Source organism: Lathamus discolor, chromosome Z, assembly GCF_037157495.1.
Source record: "Lathamus discolor isolate bLatDis1 chromosome Z, bLatDis1.hap1, whole genome shotgun sequence".
In the NCBI taxonomy this organism is placed as follows: domain Eukaryota; kingdom Metazoa; phylum Chordata; class Aves; order Psittaciformes; family Psittacidae; genus Lathamus; species Lathamus discolor.
Window position 1 is genome coordinate 92648027 of NC_088909.1, and position 21775 is coordinate 92669801.

Below are 21775 nucleotides of genomic sequence, written 5' to 3' on the forward strand. Positions count from 1 at the left end.
CATGGCACATATTTTGTGATACCGTGTAGTCTGAAATCTTTCCTCTGTTGAAGCGTTGTGGCAAAAATCCCAGTGGCTTTGAAAGGTTTTATTCCATGGTTTTTATTAAAAAGTAAAGTTAATACTTAAGGAAAAATCTGTGATTGCTCATTTTTAGTTTTAGCAGAGGTAAAAATGCCCTTTTACAAAGATCACACTTCCTCTTCAACCATTTGGTGTGATGTTACTACCAGATATTTTTGAAGTGTACTGAGACCCTATGAAGACAGGAAGGGACGATGCAGTATGCGTTTTGAAGCGCCAGCTGAGATTTTTAAAAGCTCAGGCGCTTAAGATTGTACACTGCAGTATAAACTCAGCATAGAAAGCATTGGCATTGATGGAATGGATGTTTAGGGGTTTCATTTCATGTTGAGATAAACATGTATTGTTGTTAGTACTTTTCTCAGTGATTCCAACTAAAACCAGCAAAGATGAAGAGTAAAATGGGCTGTTGCATATTGTTTCCAAACAAGAAATTATCCAGCAAGATAGGGATGAAGCTCAGACAGCGGTCCCTGCTTGAAAGAAGGGGTTTTGCAGTTTGTGCATATCTTAGACTAAAATAAATAAAAAAAAAAATCATGACCTTGCAAAGTGCTAAGTAGCTTTTGGAGGTGTTGATTCTGTCATCTTCCACTGGACTAAGCACCTCTGTAGGTTGTTTGGTGCACTGAGAAAGGGTCTTCAGCATGTGTTGTTAGAAGGAAATAAGGCAGCTAGAGAAGTGTTTCATTTGTATTCATTTGTATTAGAGATTGTGCTGTCCCTAGGCTGTTTTTTCTTTTCTGCTGGTGAAAGTAGAGCGTGCTGTGAAGTACATAACACTAATATTCATGTGTATGTGTTGGAAAGTTGCTCCTTTGACTCAGTTGTCATAATAGAATTCTGTTATGTTTGTAAGAGTTTGGATAGTGCCTGACAAATAGAGCACTCATACTGAAGCTAAGTAAAACTCAAACTGGTGCAGGATGTGTTTGCTTGTATTATTTCATGGTCTTGTATTTTGAAAACCATTTGCCAACATTAACTGTTTCAATCCATGAGGAGAGAGTCAGGAGAAACACGTCATAGCTGCTAATGTTGCGCAGCAGAAATACTTATTGTTTTCTTTGAGGACTTTTTTCTCCCTCTGATTTCATTTTGTATTCATTTTGTTTATTACTATTGTTTTTTTTTTTTTTTTCTTTTCTAGGTCTGGGTGGGTTCAGTCACAGAAATAACTATTGATGACCTCTGTGCAGAAGACAAGGACTCCTCACCAGCAGAACTCGTATATTCCATTACTCCACCTAGCAATGGGCACTTGGCTCTGAAGTCTTCTCCGAACAAGAGCATCCTTAGTTTTACCCAGGCTCATATAATTGAAGGGCAGCTGGTGTTTGTACACAATGGTATGTGGTTTCAAAAGTACCACCTCTGTTACCAAAATACTGCTCCTATTCCATACATTTATAATCCTTTGAAGATCTCCTTGTAATGTCACAAAAATCTCAAAGCACCGGTTATGTGATACATGGTCTCACAAACTAAACAGGAAGGGGTCTGGTGGCTACTTTAATGTGTGCTTACCAAGAAAGCCTGGTGTATTAGTGGTTCTCTTGGTAGCAGCCTTCTTTCTGAATGCAGGTTTGCAGAGAGGAGCATTGTCATGCAGCTTTCACAGATAGGAAATCCATTTTTTTGACCTTTGTCATTGAAAATCTCCTGGAACCTTTGTGGCTTGCTACAGTGCAGAGCTACACATGCACCAGCGGTGTTTCGGATACCTGTCACAGCCTAGTTGTGTTCCTGAACAGCTCTGGGCAATGAAGTTATGGTTCATCTAGGTGATGTCAACCTCCCTTTCAGACTGTGAAGGAATTTAGATTTAATGATTGGCTCCTTTCTGCCAGTGGGCAGAGCTAGAGATCAGGTTGTTCGTGCTGCTGCTACAGAGAGAATGTTTGGGGAATAAAAATAAAGTGGCAGTGCTAGGAAGCCACAGGAATGAACAGCCTAGCAGGGTTACAGCCAGAGGAAGAGGGGAAAAGTAGCTATAGCCAACTCCACTATCATCTTACCTCAGCTGAAAGAAGAAGGGAGGTGCTAATGAAGCAATAAACCAGTTTTGGGGAAGAAGGTGCAAGAGGTACTCTCTTCCTAGCCCTCAGAAAGGCTGGAATTGTTTCCAGTGCTCCTTTGGGTGCAAGAGTCACTCTAGGTCTGTGCTGTGTATTCATGAGGTTTTGTTGCGGGTTGAACTTCTCCGACATCCCATGCTCTGTCTTGCAGAGTGCATATGTGTTGCTGAAATTGTTTTACAAGCAGCTGCTAGTGAGCTCTAAGTATACTGCTCAAATAATTTGGTTAGGAAATAAAAGGTTAAGGGCATGGCAAAAGTGATCCAAGCTGTCTAAATTGTTCTGAGGGAGACTTTGACATGTAAAAACTCCTATGGTTGTAGTCTCAGTGTGAGGAAATGAATCCACTCTATGTTCTAGAATGGGAAAATGCACATCTGCAGTTTTAAGAAGTAAATCTTGATTAATAAAAGCAAAAAGAACAGCAGTTTTAATTTTCCAGTGAGTGGGAGTGTGGGTTGTGTTGTAAATTTGAAATGTAAAATTGCGCAGGTGACGTGTCACCTCTTACAGCTGCTCTGAGCTGCCATCTGCCCAGCCTCATTGCTTCCAGTGTTTCAGAAAGTGCTTTGGACGTTTTGCTTCTTTTCCTTTCTCAGTCTGTGATTTTCTTTCCTTTTTCATGTTGGACTGTTGGTAGAAGTTTCTTAGTACTCTAACGTTACTGCTCCCAGCCTTGTCCAGGGGGGTTTGCTTATCTGATTGCTGTCATTCAGCTTTTTACCCCTTTTCTCTTCCTCTTTTCAGCTGCTCTGTCCCTGATCTTCAGTCTTCTGGTGTGTGCTAGATTCTTTGGCTTCTCCTGGGAGGAAACCCCACTTCATGGTTTCAACAGCCTGGTACCTACTCTTCCTACTCACTCTAGCCCTTCCCAGGGGGAAGAGCAACATCTTCTTGGCTGAGGCAGCTTTTCCCCTGGCTGTTCCCCATGACACCATGGGTCTTTTACATCTGTACTTGGCAGTGACTCAGGGTCTTTTGTACTACTAGAAAAAGTACTACTGAACTTTGCTTTTATGCCTCTAATGTTCGACCTCATAAAATTTTCCCTTCATCTTTGCTCACTCTTGCAAGTTACATTGTGCTCCTTATTCTGTGCTGTGACTTGCAGATATCCTTCTTTGTTCTCATGTTTTCCGCTTAAATTTTGTGCTTTCTCTATAATCCCTGATTTTTCTGTCACCAGCATAAAGGCAGAACCAGAACATAGCTTTCTGGTCCTGTATTCCTCTTTCAGTATGAGAATTCTTTCTCTTTTCCACCCCTGCTCTACTCCAGGGTGCTCTTATCCTGCTGACACAGTGTGGGGTCTGCTGTTAAACCCTGTGTTTTTTTTCCTTGGGGCAGTACTGAACTCTTGCTGGTTCTGAATTCTCAGTGTCTTTTCAGTGCAGTACAGTCTTCTTTCTGGTGTCCTTTTTATCACATCTGATTAGTTATGCCTTTAAAAATCAGTTGTGATAAAGTAATACATGCTTCACCCAAGCAGCACTTCAGGATTTAGTTTTATTTCTGACTGCCAGTGACACAATATGTGAGTTGGGCAGTTGAGCTGTATTAGCCAAAAAAACAAGTGAGGCTAGGTAAGCCTTTTTTCTGCAACCTGAAGCAAATAGTAGAGTCCTCAATGCCTTTTTTAAATGTGCAACTACTTGTGCATTTTTATGAAGAGAGAACATCAGAGAATAAAAACATTTAAAATAAAAACAATATGATCTGATCTTGCAGAACTGCTTTTGCGCCTGGCTGGTTATAAGAGCATTGCCTAGGGGAATTGTTAACTATAATCTCAGAACCCACATTTGATCCTTCTGGTATGCTAATTTGTAGTTCAGCAAGCAGTACTGATCTTTATGTGAAAATGCATGACACTCTGTCACATTCAGGATGTATATTCATGGAGCAGTATCTCATGGCTAAGTTCAGCAAACCAAGTAGATGAGCAATGATAACTGCAGCAGTTAATGTTTTTATTTTTCTTTCCCTCTTTTTACCTAATTATACAATCTGGGGAGCTTCTACTTAAAGCAACAAGTCAGTTCTGAAACGTGTATTTTTACAGGAATCCACTCAGACTCCTGGAGGTATTTTGCTATTGCTTGTGCCAAAGTATATACAGGTCCAAAGATTAAAGAAAAAGATGTGCATTTATTATGAGTACACATAACCTCTGAAATAGTTTAAGCTGTGACAACATAGGCTCTTCAGCAAAGATGAAGCAGAGTAAAGAGACCAAGGAAATAACCTGGTAGTTGTTCAGTCCTTAAAATGTAAATCTAAATGAAAGAACTTTCTAGTTGTTTTTGTCCCCAGATTCCTTGCCAAAATGTGACTTATTAAGTGCTTTGATCCCTCCTAAGACAGAAAGGAGTAGGCAGTCTGGGAGTCACTGTCTCCCCAAGTTTAACTTGGTTTCAGCTCCACTGTGGTCAGTGAAGAAAGAAAGAAAAGGGCACTCTGCTGATTTACATCTAGGGGATATCTGGCCTTCAGTGTAAAAAATAGCCAATAGTAGTTCTTTGAAAAGTTCTTCTTTCTGCATTATAAATTTATTCTAATTAAGATATAAAGGTACTAGTAAAAAACTGCTTCAGTATAACTTTGGATATATTTCACTGTAGCCAAGAGCAAAAGAGGTCCCATGTATGCTTGCATGTTTTGGATGACAGAATAATAAAAGAATAAATTTACATTTTTGTTTTCTACAGGAGCAATGTCTGGAGGCTTCAACTTTCAGGTGACAGATGGTTTGAACTTTGCACCCCGCCAGATTTTTAGCATAACAGCTCAGACACTAGTCATTACCCTTGAAGTGAACAAAGGACTTGGAGTCTTCCCAGGTATGTTTTTAAAGATTATTGTGATTTCATACACTTGAAAAAGTTGCATATGTACAAACATGTATATGTTTTTCAGATAGCTATCTGGGTAAACTATAGAAAACTGTACCTTGGAATATCTGTCTGCGTTTTAAAAGAACATTTGTGTTTTCTCAAACAATGTATTGCTTTATTGTTTTATAATCTTTAATGTGCTTGGAGTCATGGAAATTGGCAGTGAAATATATAAGTGCAGAGTGACAACTATGCTGTTCTCCTAAGCTCTCAACATTTCCCCTTCTTAATTTGTTTAAAGGTCGGTATTTTATCCATATATTTAGAGGTGTCTTAGCTGGTTGTATTTTGCCTGGTAAAAGCAGAGTGAAGCTTGTGTCCATAGGATTGTGAACAGCAAACATAAACTTGCCAGATTGCTAATTCGCTTTCTTACTGTTTGAGCTGACTTATAGACAGCAGCACTGAGTCACTGATTAATCAGGAGGACTGAAGACTTTGATTCATATTTGTGCATTTGTACTGGTTGGTTCAACAGCTGAGTATTTTTTTGGTGAAATCCTACCATGCAGGAGTTGTGTGTTAAGAGAGTCTCACCAGAGCCATTTACTACTTTGCATTGGCAGGAGTAATCCCTCACTGAGTTAGTAATCTAACATTAATTGCAGGACTAAAGTTAAAATGAAGATTAGTCTTCTCTCAGCAGTGTCTTGCATTACACTTTAATGTGTGCTACCTTCCTTTTTTGCTCTGAACATCTGTACAGACAGAGAGAGACTGAGAATTCGTAAAGCTTTACAGGTATTAAACTATACCTTGAGTTACTGATTTGATACAGAAGAGGAACACTTTAGTTTCTTAAGCTTCCTGGGTATAAGCTGCATAAACACAGGCTTGCAGCAGAAGCTACTTAAACACAGGCAACAAAAAATGAGATTGTAGCAGCATGATCTTCTAATTCAGTCAACATAAATGGGATTCCCATAAATCCACTTAAAAAGCTTATTAATCTGTGATTTGGTGTGTAAGGTTGCCTCAGGCACAGGGATTTATGGAAATTCTATTTTAGCTAAAAATAATTGTAAGAAAATTATACCTGATACTTCCATAGAATGCAAAGACTCTAGGCTATCAATCTGTTCTCCCATTTGCAAAGTACAGTATTTCTTTCAGCACTGCAAGCTGTGTTCATCTAAGCCCACAGTTTTTCCTGAATTCTTGCTTACTTTGAGTTAGCAAAACTCCTTTTTGATGTTAAAAAGTATTTTTAGCTTTTTCATGTGTTTGCTTTATGATACTTTCTAAAGATGTTCTGGAGGTGTATGGGCTTCAGCTGTACTTGCTGATCATGAAATGACTATTACAGTAATGATGCTACCAAATGGTTAATACACAGAAAAACAATAGCCAGTGTCCTGTTATATTTTATAGCACTGCAGGAAAAGTTAATTTTGAGACAACTTGAAGAATTGTCTCTCTAGGGAAGTAAAAATTGAAAATACCATGAAGAAGCTGCATGTCTTCATGACTGGGTGTTCTCTCAAGTATATTGTTCTGCGATTTTATAAGAGCATGTACTGCTGTCTTCCTTTGTGTTGGATTTATTTGTTCATATAATTCACAGATTTTTTTTCTGTTTAACAGGAGCTTGTTTTATTTGGTGTGCTCAGAAGACTGACTGCTAGATAGATTATTTTCTTCTCATGTATGCTAGATATCTAAAATGTGAGGGTTTGCTTTCTTCAAGGAAGCAATTGCTAAAGGAAAGAATGAACTGGAAGGAAAGACGGCCTTACTTGTAGGTATTCGTAAGCAAAGCTGTCTGAGCAGTCCATAGATGAGATGATTCATAACTGTTTAGGAGTAATAGGCAGAATGGTCATTACAAAGCACTTTCCAAGTCTTAAATGTAGGCAATTAAAAATGGGTACCAAAATTGTTTGGTACCAGTGATGGCCTTGTGCTGTCGTCTTTTACTTGTCTGGATTAGTTTGGCCCTACTGTGCATCACCCATCCTTGTTGTGTGTCTTCCTCCCCATCTCTGTTCATTTTCCCTGTGTTTGTGTTGGGTTGCTTTTACAGCCTCTGTGCTTCCATGTTTGGGAACAAGGAGACAATGTTCTCACTTCCCTTTCCTTCACCCAGTCTGTTGACTCTCTCTCTGTTGAGGTGTCAGAGCACAGCAGAACTACTCCAGGTGCTGGAAAAGGTTCTTAAGTCTCAGGACAGAAGTGGGTGAAGGAGCAGGTTGAGTTTGGCAGAGGCTCTCATTTTTGCAGAAAAGCTTGAGAGACTTTATTGTCTGTGGCCCTAGACTATATTTCATCTTGGGTAGCGAGTGACATCTGCACTGTAATGGTGGTGGTATGGTAACCTGGTGCTGTTATGAAAAACTGGAGTGGTAACTTCCATCAGTGCAGTGTGACCATGTTTGAGAGTTGTTCTGTCTTACTTTGTTAAGGCCATTGAGGCCCTATTTGTGTAAGTAGGAGGTTATTGAGAAATAACTGTGTTTGCAGATGCACGTGGTCTGATTAACTGTTGCTCTCAGTTGTACATTCCTGATCACATCTGCTATACGCACAACACAAGGTCATGCTTCCCTCTCTGCCTGTCATGCAAAAAAGGGAAGAGAGAGGAAGAGGAGGGAGACTCCTTGAAATTAGATACAGTGCGGAAGAATTTTTTTAGACCTGCGTGACTGCTTTACTTTTCAAAGCAGTATAGACAAAGAGACGCATAGGAAGGTAAAAAGGGGAAAACAGGCAGAGCCAAAACATCTCATTTCATTATAACAACTCTATTTCAAAGCAGATGTGATTTGAACCAGGGCACAAGTGCATGCAAACAGTCAGAATCCTGATGTTACTAAAGGCTTGCAGAACATCACCATTCTTCGGTTTGCTTTCTGTTTTTTTTCTTCTGATTATTTTAGGAGGAAAATGTTATTTTATGTTATTCTTGTGTAAACATTATGCTTTATTGAAGATGGATTGATAATTCAGACTTCTAGGGTATGTACTACTAGCATCTGAAATTATGTATTAGTACCTATAAAAGCTTCTAGCTCAAGAAAAAAAGAAAATGTAAAAATGGACACAGAAGTGGAAGCAGGGGGAATAGGATTATGGGAATCTATTGCTCCTCCAAAAGTATCATTGAACATGTACCATGAAACAGTGCATCAAAAAGAAGAGAAATGAACATACTTTTTTGTTTGTTCGTTTGTTGGTTTTTTTTTTTGTGTTGTTGCTGTTGTTTTTGTTAAGGAAGTAGTAGGTTTGGTTTTGTCAGCTATATCAACATTTATTTTGTTTGACTAAATGCCAGAAAGCTCTTTATGATCTTTATAATATTTATACCAGAATGTACTGTTTAGTGTGGTGCTATGTATGAAAAGAATTTTGTTATCCCTCAGTCTCCATCCATCTTAATAATACATTATTTTAGTTCAGGTCATTATTTCTGTGATGTGATGTTCTTCCTAATGTGTTTAATTCAGTATTTATGTTTTAATTTCATTTAATGAAAATCTTATTTCATATCGATAAAGCGTGGTTCAAGCTGCCAGTAATAATCGACTGTGGTTTGTGTGTTCACTAGAAAGTTTGCTGTGTTGAGGCTTTTCCCAGCCAAATCACCCTGCCTTCTGCAGGCAGCTGCGATTACCAGAAACAGTGGTGACTGGAGTTTTAATTCAGTTCTAGACCTGTAATTTAGGAACAGGGATTCTTATGCATGCTATATTCTGTACTTTGGGTTGTTTTTGCAGAAGTTAGTGTTTAGCAATTATATGCGCTGAAAAGAACTGCAGTTTCTTCATTTATTGTAAAACCAAGGTACATCCCAGTGATGGACTTTTTGATTGAAAAAGCCGTAGAAAAGTTGTAAGTAGAAGGTAACTATAAAAAGGGTAAACCTGCTAATCTTATAAAACATTACTAAAATGCTGAGTAGAATAGCTAGATGAGAGGGTGAGACATGCATACAAAACTTGCCCTTTGGGGCCCTTTGCTCTTTCAAATCTGTGTTACTTATAATTGACATTTTTTAGGTTCCAGGAAGCCTATTTCACGACATGATCTGAAAGCTGTAACCAGTGATGTGACCAATGCAGGAAACAGAACTATAACTTTTATGATTGTAACTTCCCCAAAACTTGGAAGGCTGATCAGAGTAAATTCTGATAATACTACTCAGGAAATCCTCAGTTTTACACAGTCTATGGTAAGCATTTACTTTACAATACCAGGTTCAGGGGTAGATTGTTACTTCAAAGGGCATCTCAGTTGCTTGTTCTTTGTCTGATCCATTTCTATCTGTTAAATAACCAGGCATATGTGACCCATCAGTGCAATCACCCAGATTTGCTATGTCATTAAATATCTGGCATCTAGTAATTAACACAGGAGGAGCCCTTTTTCCCTTCCACTTGGATACTAGCAGGGTCTTGGCAATTTCCACTGTTTTGCTTGTAACAGTATTTTTCAAAAAAAGCTGTTCTGGTGCCATTAACCAGCAGTCCGAGGTTGGAAGCCTTTAGTTTTTGGCAGAAGGAGTAGCCTTTTGATCTATGAAAAGTCCAAGTAGGAGATTAATTTCAGCTGTGCACAGTCCTCATGGGTGTCCCCAAGAGGACTTTTATTGACTTGATTGGCTGTGATATAAAGTGTTTAAAGAATCTTAGCTATAATACAGGGACTCATACTTGAATGACTGAAACGTGGCAGCTCACGTAACTTGATGGAGAACATTCTTTTGCAACTGAAATTACTTCTGTCTGTGTGCAGAATCTGAATATAACTGTGAGCTTTGCATGCAGTAAGTTATTATCAGAAAATCTGAGTGGTAGAGATAAAAGGAGTTCAGTATCAGGAAAAATTAAGAGATAATTTGGTTTTAACTTACATTTACAGATTTTAAAAGTGGCTATTTGATTAATATATATGAAGGAATGAGAAAATCTATTGGCCAGAAATGAAACTTAACCAACAATACCTGGAATAAAGGTTGACATTCTTATCAGTTACCATCAGACTTTGAAACAACCTGATCAAGGACTGTGGTGAAATGAATCTCCGCTTGAACATTATAAATCAAGGCGAACACAGAATGTTGTAATCCCATTGTAAAAGTGTTGTAATCCCATTATGATACTGCTCTTGTTGCAATAGTTGCCAAGTTTTCTCTTATGTTTTGATGGAGATGAACTGTAGGATGACAATGTTCCCTTCTGTTCCTAAAATCTGTGATTTTTACGAGCAATAGGTGAAACAGTAAGCGCATCAGATAGAAAGTCTTTCAGCTAAGGTTCTGGAATTATACAGTTTTTGCTTATGGGTATGGTCTTTACGTATGTTTAAAAGATAGTGCCATGTCAGAACATACCACTTACTCTCTATGGCTTTAGTTCTTACTAATGTAGACCTAAATTTCCTTTGAGCTTTGTAAATTGTGTAAGGATTTGAGCTGTAATAATGTGCATGCTTTTCTTCTCTGACAGAGGGTTTTTATACTGGCCATTTTTACTTCAGACAAAGTAGAGCTAAGTGACTTACTGCAGGTAGAATTAACGTATCCTAACCAGCATGCTGTTTATTCTGGTACAGAATGAGGTATGTGGGAGAGAAAAGAGATCCTAAATAAAGCTTTCACTATTTAGTGTGTTGTTGGCACATGAAGCAAAATGACATTGATCTTGCAAACATATTCTCTATGTAATGGAGAATAAGACATTAAATTTCTTTTTGCTAATAAGAAGCTTGTAAATCTGATTTGAATTGAAAATACCAGTTCTTTGGATTTTCATTGACTTAATTCTGTGTTGCAGAACTTGAAATTTCAGTTCTGAAAAGTACTATGCAGCTAGCTTATAAAGGTGGTTGTCAATTTTGCTATGAATCTGAGCTCTTCCCTGTGCCTTGTGGCTTATTGCTTCATTGCCAAAAAAACACTATAATTGAAATCACTGTTGCATTCCAAGAAGTATTTTCACGAACGGTGGTAGTTCAGTCAATGTAAGAAAATTAATTCTGCATTAAACAAACTTAGAATCATAGAATAGTTCGGGTTGGAAAGGACCTCAAGATCATCTAGTTCCAACCCCCTGCCATAGGCAGGGACACCTCACACTAAACCATCCCACACAAGGCTTCATCTAACCTGGCCTTGAACACTGCCAGGGATGGAGCACTCACAACCTCCCTGGGCAACCCATTACAGTGCCTCACCACCCTCACAGGAAAGAATTTCCTCCTTATAATCCAATCTAAACTTCCCCTGTTTAAGTTTTAACCCATTACCCCTTGTCCTGTCACTACAGTCCCTGACGAAGAGTCCCTCCCCAGCATCCCTATAGGCCCCCTTCAGGTACTGGAAGGCTGCTATGAGGTCTCCACACAGCCTCCTCTTCTCCAGGCTGAACAGCCCCAACTTCCTCAGCCTATCTTCATACAGGAGGTGCTCCAGTCCCCTGATCATCCTCGTGGCCCTCCTCTGGACTTGTTCCAGCAGTTCCATGTCCTTTTTATGTTGAGGACACCAGAACTGCACACAATGCTCCAGGTGAGGTCTCACAAGAGCAGAGTAGAGGGGTAGGATCACCTCTTTCGACCTGCTGGTCACGCTCCTTTTGATGCAGCCCAGGGTACGGTTGGCTTTCTGGGCTGCGAGCGCACACTGAAGCCGGCTCATGTTCATTTTCTCATCGACCAACACCCCCAAGTCCTTCTCTGCAGGGCTGCTCTGAATCTCTTCGTTGCCCAGTCTGTAGCTGTGCCTGGGATTGCTCTGACCCAGGTGTAGGACCTTGCACTTGGGAAGGTTAAACTTCATAAAGTTGGCATAATCCCACCTCACAAGCGTGTCAGGGTCCCTCTGGATGGCATCCCTTCCCTCCAGGGTATCAGCCGAACCACACAGCTTGGTGTCGTCGGCAAACTTGCTGAGGGAGCACTCAATCCCACTGTCCATGACACCGACAAAGATGTTAAACAAGACAGGTCCCAACACTGATCCCTGAGGGACACCACTCGTTACTGGTCTCCAGCCGGACATTGAGCCATTGACCACAACTGTTTGCATGCAGCCATCCAGCCAGTTCTTCATCCACCGAGTGGTCCACCTATCAAATTGATGTCTCTCCAATTTAGAGATAAGGATGTTGTGTGGGGCAGTGTCGAACACTTTGCACAAGTCCAGGTAGATGACATCAACTGCTTTACCCTTGTCCATCAATTCTGTAGCCCCATCATAGGAGGCCACCAAATTGGTCAGGCAGGATTTCCCCTTAGTGAAGCCATGCTGGCTGTCACCAAGCACCTTGTTGTTTTTCATGTGCCATAGCATGCCTTCCAGGAGAATCTGTTCCAAGATTTTGCCAGGCACAGAGGTGAGACTTACTTGTGCACGTTCAGGTTCTTAAGATGGTCTCAAACCAGATCCTCTCCTACAGTGGGCCCAATGTCTTCATTCTCACAGTCCCTGTGTCTTCCCTTCCACTTAAGTAACACAGTAGTTTTCAACATGATGTTTGTTTTTTTTTTCTCTGCCAATACTTTCTATGGTACCTTGAAATTATTTTCATCTTGACGCAAGCCACAGTTTCTTTTTATATTTAAAATCATTGCAGAGGTAAACACAGAAATCGTTACCAATCCCATTCTCTTCTTATCCCAGATACTAGCATGGTCCTGCTACTGACACCTCCCCCCCCACCCCCAGCTCATTAAGATTGATACTAAACACTGTTGGATTTAAAGAATGCGTATTGTTCCTGTTCTTGTTACAGATATTAGCATTCTCCAGCTTGAAGTCCTAGATATATGCTTTCAAAAGTTATCCTGAACCAGCTTGTCATTTTAGTGTCAATTTTGTTTGTTTTGTCCTACAGTAGCCATTAAGAATTAAATCAGTGTAGGGAAAGTATAAACCTGGAGATGTGCGTATAGGATTTTATCACATCAGTCTGAATTTTTTAGACAATGAGATGGGATGGTTTTGAGTCAGCTGAGAAAACCGACCCTGAAAGCCCTGTTTCTCTAGTGATCTCAGTGGGGTCTGTTGCAGTAATTTCAGGATTAGCTCTCTCTGTAGTCACAACTCAGATTCTATACTGCTAAAGTGCTTCATCTGTAATAGTGGGGGGGGGTTGAGGTTGGAGGTGGGGGGTGGGGAGGGTGTTTTCTTTTTTCACACCTTTCAAGCATATGTGATAGGAAAACATGGTAGTGAGTTCCTTCGGGGTGTTTGCAGCCTGTTATGAATAGTAAACTTAGAATCAGCACCATCTAAGACAGGGATCTTTCTGGCCATTATAAACTAACACATGAAAGCCAGGTCAGTAGTTCCCTGGGAAGATGCCAGGGATCTAATAGGTATAGCTGTCTTCTCTGCAGGCCAGTGAATGAATTATCAAGCAGACCAGACACTGAATCTACTGGATGAGATTTAGTAAGAGTTCTAGTCTTGCGGTTATTAGGAATCCGATTGCAGTTTCTATGTATCGTGGTATTGATCTTAGAGTGTAGGTGTGGAATGAGAATCCTAGTCTGAAAATTCTGCCTTTTGGTTTGGGGCCTAAAGAGGTAAATGGTTGTATCTCATATAAATATGTGTTTCTCTGAAGAATGACTACAGCATTTTGCAGTACTTTGAAGCTTAGACACTCATGCTGGGATTGATTGGATTCTCTTGAGTGTGGTGATTTGCAAGGTCAGTGAAGGCAGATATAGGACAAACCAGATTAATTTGTGACTCTTAGGAATCCCCTTCTTGCTGTGATGCAGGAATTTTTCACTAAATAATCTCATCAGCTCTGGGTTATAAACGAGATTGTATTTCAATGGTTGTTGCACCTCCTTCTGGTTTCCATAGTCTCTTACCAACTGTGTTTGCCTATTCATCATGAAATATTTGCATCAGAGTCTTTTTCAAGCCTTCAGTCTTTCATATGCTTTTTCAGGACAATGAGTTCAGATCCACTGGTATCCTTACAAAGAAGAAAACTAGATATGAAACTCCAGTTCATTAAAAGTACAGTCCAGCTAAGCTCCTGTTTGCCATTGCTAGTTTGAATGTTTTGTATCTCTGTTCTTCACATGAGGACTTTAGTAAGTATTCATGCACAGTAACATTTCACCTACCTTAGGTAAGCTTTTCTGGTGACACAGGGTCCCTCTTAAGGAGAATTTTGTGGTAATCTCAGTGTATGTTACATACAGGCTTGATCAATGGGCTGAGGCAAATTGTAGGAGATTTAACAAGGCTAACTGCTGGGTCCTGCACTTGGGCCACAACAACCCCATGCAGGGCTACAGGCTTGGGTAAGAGTGGCTGGAAAGCTGCTTGGCGGAAAAGGACCTGGGGGTGTTGGTCAACACCTAGATGAACATGAATAGAGGGGCCACCAGGACCACAGCAGTGATCACTCCCCTGTTCTTGGCACTGGTGAGGCTGCCCCTCGAATCCTGTGTTCAGTTCTGGGACCCTCACTACAAGAGAGACATTGAGGTGCTGGAGCAGGTCCAGAGAAGTCAGTGGAGCTGGTGAAGGGTCTGGAGTGCAGGTGTGATGGGGAACAGCTGAGGGAACTGAGAGTGTTTAGTCTGAAGAAAAGGAGGCTCAGGGGGGACCTTATCACTCTCTATCTGAAAGGAGGTTGTAGTGAGGTGTCTCTTCTGCCAGGTAGCAGGCAATAGGACAAGAAGTTGCTCCAGGGGAAGTTTAGATTGGCTATGAGGAAAAACTTTTCACCAGAAGTGTTGTCAAGCATTGGACCAGGCTGCCAGGGGTGGAGTCACCGTCCCTGGAGGTATTTTAAAACTTGTAGATGTGGCACCTAGGGACATGGTATATTGGTGGGCTTGGCAGTGCTGGGTTAACAACTGGGCTTGACTGTAAGTTTTTTTCTTATGATTCTGTATACACTTTGTGGTATATAAGGTACAAGGGCTCTCTTGAACAGTGTTCCAAATATTCTTTTTCCTGTCCTTACATTTCTGTATTATAAGTGTCTCTCCTCTTACATCTGTGGCTTCCTTTCACCTGAAACAGGTGGATGAAGGTGTGATCATGTATGAGCACTTACATGGTGAGTCAGCTGGCTGGAGTGCAGAAGATTTCTTCACATTTACTGTCTCCTCTCCACCATCGGCTCTGGACCTCCAGGTGTTCCATATTGTTATTTCATATGAAATTGCAAGGCATGATCGGAACAGTCGTCTTCTGGCAAATACAGGTAAAGACACTGTATGGTTTGGGCTCCAAATTTGTTTTGATCTGTCAGGATTCTGATGAGTAAATGTGGAAAAACAATGCCACTTTCTCATCTGTAACAAATGACTAAAATACTTTTTTAGTAGAGTGTAGTGTCGACAGTAGCTTGGAAACCTGCATCACTGCATCTTTAAAAATGAGATTAAGTATCTGCATTTGATCCTTCCAGCTGCTATATTCTCCATTTTGCTATATGGTGGGTGAAAAGCTTTTGGAATATAAGTATTTCTTAATGTATGCATCAACAGAAAATCTTGTCTCGTGTATGTGCCTGTATTTTAAAAATAGTGGTAATGTATTTTTAGCCATGACATATCAAAATCAAGGATATCATGAAGGAGAATTTTTACTGGGCATCATCAGTGTTTGATGTCTAATTTCTGAAATACTACAACTATAAAATAGTCAATTTCTAAGATTCTCTTCACCTTTCTGCTAGGTGCCACAGTCCAGGAGGGAGGTAGAGTATTAATCAACAGAACAAATCTAGATGCTTCAAATCTATTGGTTAAGCTACCTAAGGTGCATCGCTCCATATATGAAGTCTGGTATCAAGTTGTATCTTTACCCCAACATGGTGTGGTAGTTGTTGGAGAAAGAAACATTACCAAAGAAAAACCCAACTTCTCCCAATACATACTGAACAAATTTGGAATCGTGTACATACATGATAATTCTGAATCACTTAAGGACAATTTCACTTTTGCTGTTTGGTTAAATCTAAAGAGCAAGTCTGTGACAAAGCCCCATGACGAAGTTTTTGAAGAGACATTTAATATCACAGTTGTTCCAGTGAATGACCAAGCTCCAGAACTGAAGACTAAAAGGCTGCACTTGAAAGTCTTGCAGGGAGATGTGGCAGTGCTGGGGTCAGAGAATCTGAAAGTCGAAGACCTAGATAATGCCCCAGTTGAGCTCAAATACAACATTGTTAATAACCCCAATAATGGTTATTTAGCAATGAAAAGCAATCTCAGTGTCTCTATAAATGATTTCACACAAGCTGATGTTGACAGTGATAAAGTTTGGTTTGTACAGGATGGAAGTTCATCTTCTGGGGTGTTTTATTTCAGTGTGACTGATGGTAAACATCGCCCTTTATACAAGCTGTTCAGTCTTGAAGTCATACCAATCACTCTTGTCCTGGTCAACCTGACCAGTGTTGCACTTCCACAGGGCCAGACATCTGTCACTATTACTAATGTTCAGCTTTCAGCTGTCACAAATGGAAAAAGCACTAATATCATATATGAAATAACTCAGCCGCTCAAATACGGGCACCTGATGCTTGGAAATGAACAGGTTACTAAATTTGAGCAGGCAGATTTGTACTCAGGAAAGCTGTGTTACCACCTGACAAACCTCACTGCATCCAAAGAAGTACTAGAGTTTATGCTTTTCACTACAGAATGCAATCTAACAGGACAAGTGCTGAACATCACAGTGAAGCCTTTAGTACAAGTTGTATCTGACATGCAGATTTCAAATCAAGCAGCTTATAAATTCAGAAGCAGTGACCTGGATGCTTCTGAGCTAGCTAATTTGACAAATAGCAATCCTAGATTTGAAGTGATAGTGCCCCCATCTCATGGAAGGATTGTGAAGAAAAGGTTTGTGAATGATGTAGTGTTAGAAGACATTCAGACATTCACCCAGTCTGACATTGATAGCGGTGTTGTGCTTCTAGACATTGATACAAATATGACAGGTGTTGATCTGTTAAATGACTCATTCACATATATACTTAGAGCAGATGCTGTGCAGCCTGCTGTTGGCTGTTTTCAGTATTCCATTGTGCCACACAGTTCCCGACTTGTGCAGGGTTTTACAACTGAAGTGCCTTCCATAACCAGCATGACCACTTTAAAGATTCACACTACCTCAAAGGACAAGGGATCAGCCCCCTTTCAGAATGAAGAGCCTACAGCAGCACCACAGAAGACTGAACCAACCATGTGGCTAGGTCAGAATCACTGGGGAAATCTACACGAGGAAGGTCCATTGCTGAATCTGGCGGTGGGAACAAGTGGATCTGCAGGGACTAAGACCACAACCCAGGGTAATGCCAGGAGTCTCAGAGATCAGGCAGGTCAAAGTAGCAACCGTTCGTACATCATTATCCCCCTGGTCCTGGTGTCTGTGTTGCTTGTTGCTGCTGTCATTTCCGTGTGCGTTTTGCTAATGTGTCAGAAGAAAGAGAAGACAAAACCACTTGTCAAAAGTCAAACAGATGCAGTCCTCAGTAGTCCAGATCGATGTCTGGAACGGAGCTTGGCCGTACCCAGTGTTACAGTGACTCCTCTCCTGAAGGGGTTTGAGAGAAATACAGCTTCACCATTCATGGCCGTAAGACATGAACAGCTGTTTCCTGCAGTAGTTTCTCTGACTGTAGAACAGTCTCCTCAAAACAGCTGGTTAAACCTTGATCCTGAAATGATCCAGTACTGTCGAAAAACAAACCCAACTTTGAAGCACAATCAGTACTGGGTGTAGTTAACAGCAAATTTTGGTCATGCTGATTGGCGTAATATGGAAAAGAGAGCATACATTGTTCATGAATAATTTGTTCTTTATTAAACTTATTTTTTATAGGTCAAGTGATGCACTGTTGGGATTGCTAGATGAAATCCGCATACATGTGAAATAATAAAAAAAGTTTTACTGATCACAGTAGATAAAGTAAGATTTCCAGTTGGTACTGCAATGCAGAATTTGTCCCTATAGATTTTGACTGCACCTTGCTTATGCAATATTTTTAGTTACTGTTGCGGGCCTAAAATAGAATGTTCTGTCATGGATTGTATTATTTTTATTGTAATAACTTTTTTTGAAGAACCAAATTTGCTATAAAAGTCTGGTGTTTTTTCCTGAACCACTACTTCTATTTGAAGAATTTTCAACTGTTTCTATATGTAATTGCCAACATCAAGTTGTCAAGGTGCTAATCTCAATAATGTAATTTTGACCCAAAGGCTCTTCAGGTACCAGTATTAAAGAAACAGAGCTGTTATTATTTTGACAAGTATTCCTCTGGGACACAGAACTGAAAGTCTAGAATTCAATTCAGCAGTAACAGTAGATAAGGATTCCAGTAAATTGCTCTTGCTGTGAGATACTTGTTCTTTTTTTTCTCTTACTTGATACTGAACTGTAGCCTTTCATGTTTGCAAACTGGTAAAATGTATCCATGACTCCTAATCCACATGGCAAAAACTGTGTCTGTGCCAGTCAGCCTGTCAGCTGCATTATCTTTAGGCTTAGGTTATGTCTGGAAGTACACATCAAAACACTTAACTGAGGTGTGTTGTCATCCTGCTCATACCAGAGAGGGACAAATCATGGCAACGTGCTGGGGCTTGGCCTACTCTCACAGAGCCCTGTTCAACACTATCCAACACCTTCAAAAGGAAAAAGATGTCTCTGGATCTGATGGCAAAGCAACAGACAACGCAGCTACTTTCAACTCCAAATACAGCACTGCACCAGCTACTAAGAAGGAGAAAAACGACTGCTACTGCTGAACTCAGGACACCTCCTCATGACAACAGGCTAAATTCTGCCTTCAGTAAAACAAACACAGCTCTTTCTGGAGTCTGGTAGTTCAAGCAGATGACAGTAGCATCAAGTCTTCTGTTGCATACTGTTGTGTGTTGGGGAGCTACTTATAGAAACAATTCTGCAAAGAAGTATGTATACCCTTCTGAAGTTTCAGAAGTTACCCTTCACCTCCAGAACACATGTGCCTTACACACTATGACAAGTACTACCTATTCTAAGTTTTCTCTGGTGGTAAAATGTGCAATAATTGCCCTGCTAAGGGAGTATTTTTGTGTTTCTGGGAGTCCAAGCTCAATAGTGATGTGCAGTCTCCAGTTAACGTCCGGACTTTTTTCCACTGAGAACAACAGCAAAATTCTTGTTGACTTCAGAGAATAAACTGACTTCAAGCGAATGTTCCTCAGTAGCCACTGAACATAATCTATTTTTGTACTTTTGCATTCCTACAGCTTCCAGTTAGCTTTTCTGTAAAAACACTGTGCTCAGTATGAGGATGCAGTCTCAGCACTGCAGTCACTCAGTTAACACTGGAATTTTTATTTTGAGCCTAGGTACTGCAGATTTTGATTTTATAGATCAGATGTATGGGCCTTTACATCCTTGGTGCTATTCATTTCACACTACTTTGTTTTGGATGATTTGTTGTTATTGCTGGTGATTAGCTGTGTTTATATCATTTATGTATTTTAAATTTTTACCTGTGAGGAGGGCCGCTTACTGCTGTGTTCTGGGAGCTAAACACAGGAGCAGTGGGGGCAGTCTTTCTCACCTTTACCACTGTAGTGCATTTTGAAGCAATGCATTTTTCAGAGCCCACTTCAAGGACAGTATTCCATGTCAGTGGAAAATATGCAAGCCACATTTTCAGCTGGTCAAGTGGAACACTAGAGGCTAAAGATATGAACCCTTTATATGCTTAAGCTAAAGTGTATTTGAACACTTTTTGTCTTTTTCTGTCGTTACCGTGTTTCCCTGACGCCAGTATGAGCAGATTTGAATTCAAGCAGTATATAGTCAATGTAAAAGGCTTAGGGTTTCCAGGTGCACTGCTGCAGATCTGTACTTCAGACCTTTTCTGCTTTTCCAAACAAAATCATTGGGACTGTTTCTGGAAATTCTTATCCAGAGAAGTGGTGCTGCCAGCCACCACAGGGACACCCCAGGATCCTTAGTGGAGGTGCAGCTGTACATCTCTTTACTGTTCTCTGAGACCACCAATTCTGCTACCACCAAGAACACAGCAGTTTCTTCCAGCTGTCAGCAGCAGTCTGCCTCTGATGCCTTCTAGCTGGTAGCAGGAACCCAATCCCTTTATACCTCCTCCAAAGCCTCACTCCAAGGAGGAGTAAAGCATTATAATCCCTACACTTTCCTGACACTTAAAGAAGCCGGTCTCATATTTCCCTGCTTCTGAGACCTTCCTGTCAACAGCAACAGAGGTGTCATACTCCAGTGCCTACCAGGAGACTAAGTGATATGCCTCCAATTCAGTACCAAAATAGCGTAGTGCTAACTGCTGCTGGAGTGGTGACAAAATCCACTATTGACAATTTGCTAAACGTGTTGTTGTAAAGACAGGTGTGCCAAAGTTGTGGTGCTCTGTGTGCAGTGGGGATGAAACAGGTCTGCTGTAGTGCTGGCAATGGTAAAATGAGACCATGACATAATAGCAACTGAGTTAAAAAAGCAGCAATGTAATTAGAAACACGTAATAGAATGGGCATTCTTGAGTTCCAGCATTCGCATGCTCTGGGCAAAAAGTCGTACATGAAAAATACAGAAAAGGTGGTGTGCTGGCTTTTTGGGTCCAGCTGAATGGGCTGAACTCTTGTTCTTCAGAATTGAAGAACATTCTCTAGAATGCTTCTGGCTAACGGGTGTTCATTTCAAGTAGATCAGGCATTATGGAATTGTATTTTAAACACTGAGGTTTGGGGTTTCATTTGTTTGGTTTTGTTTTCGTGTTGTTTTGGATTTTTTTGTTTGGTTGTTTTTGTTTTGGTTTTTTTTTTAATAGAAAGAGACTAAATGCCTAATTCATCAGTAAATGTGCCAGCATTCAGTTTTCTCCCTCAGTTGGTGCTGCTATGAGACAACTGTGCCATATTATGGAATGTTTTGATGAGAACTTCATATCAGGATATTGTATCAGCGTATTTTAACTGACAGCTACATATGGATTTGCTTTAATATCCTACCCTGAATTCCCAGTGTAAAAAATTAGATTTGATTGCGCTGATATAATTCCCTGTGGCCAATACAGAATAGTCTCTGGCAGAGGACAATTCACTTTGTTCTTACATAGATAATAAATATGAGGGGCATCAACTCTGGGTAAGCTGAGGTGACTGGCTTAGCTAGGAGTCCCACTTTTAGATGGTAAAAACTTGCTGGGATGAATCTCATCCTGGGTTTTCTAAATGCCAGTCAATCTAGAAATTCCTCTCATCCGAAACATTTTGTACGTACGGATTATATTTGTGATTCCAGGAATGTACACAGTTTATGGTCAGGATCTGGTTTGAGTTTTTTGCTTGTTTCATTTAACCTTGAAGTTATGTGCTTAATCTTAATTTAGTGAAGATGGGGTTTATGAGGGATTCCCTTTCTTACCAAATGGAGTTCTAAACTGCAGCATGAAAGTGCCTTGAAAACATATGTAAAATCAATAAAGTGTTTATAATCCTCATGCTTATGTGTTTGTGCTTTCTTTAAGGACCTGTAAAATACTGTGGATGGTGCAGAAACACCACAGCATCCCGCTGCCAGTAACAGTGTTCTTCCAGATTTTCTGTGTTTATTTTTCAAATTGCACATGTGATTGCTGTTGTGCTGTGCCCGGCGTTGTGCCTCTGACACAATGCATGTAGCCAGAAAAGTAGAGACGTATCATTAGGCATCTGCCTGGACAATTTTAGCAATTGATGACTGTAACATCGAAATAA

General features: G+C 40.3%; 1 protein-coding gene across 1 annotated transcript in view; it reads left to right on the forward strand.

The window, feature by feature from the left end:
* LOC136005038 (chondroitin sulfate proteoglycan 4-like) overlaps positions 1-21519 on the forward strand; it is a 42824-nt gene extending 21305 nt beyond the window's left edge. The window contains exons 6-10 of the mRNA XM_065662148.1: positions 1235-1433; positions 4871-5002; positions 9052-9224; positions 15051-15234; positions 15712-21519. Coding sequence (XP_065518220.1) covers positions 1235-1433; positions 4871-5002; positions 9052-9224; positions 15051-15234; positions 15712-17765 — 2742 coding nt within the window. The 3' untranslated portion in view covers positions 17766-21519. The remainder of the gene's footprint in view (positions 1-1234; positions 1434-4870; positions 5003-9051; positions 9225-15050; positions 15235-15711) is intronic.
* Positions 21520-21775: the final 256 nt, after the last annotated feature.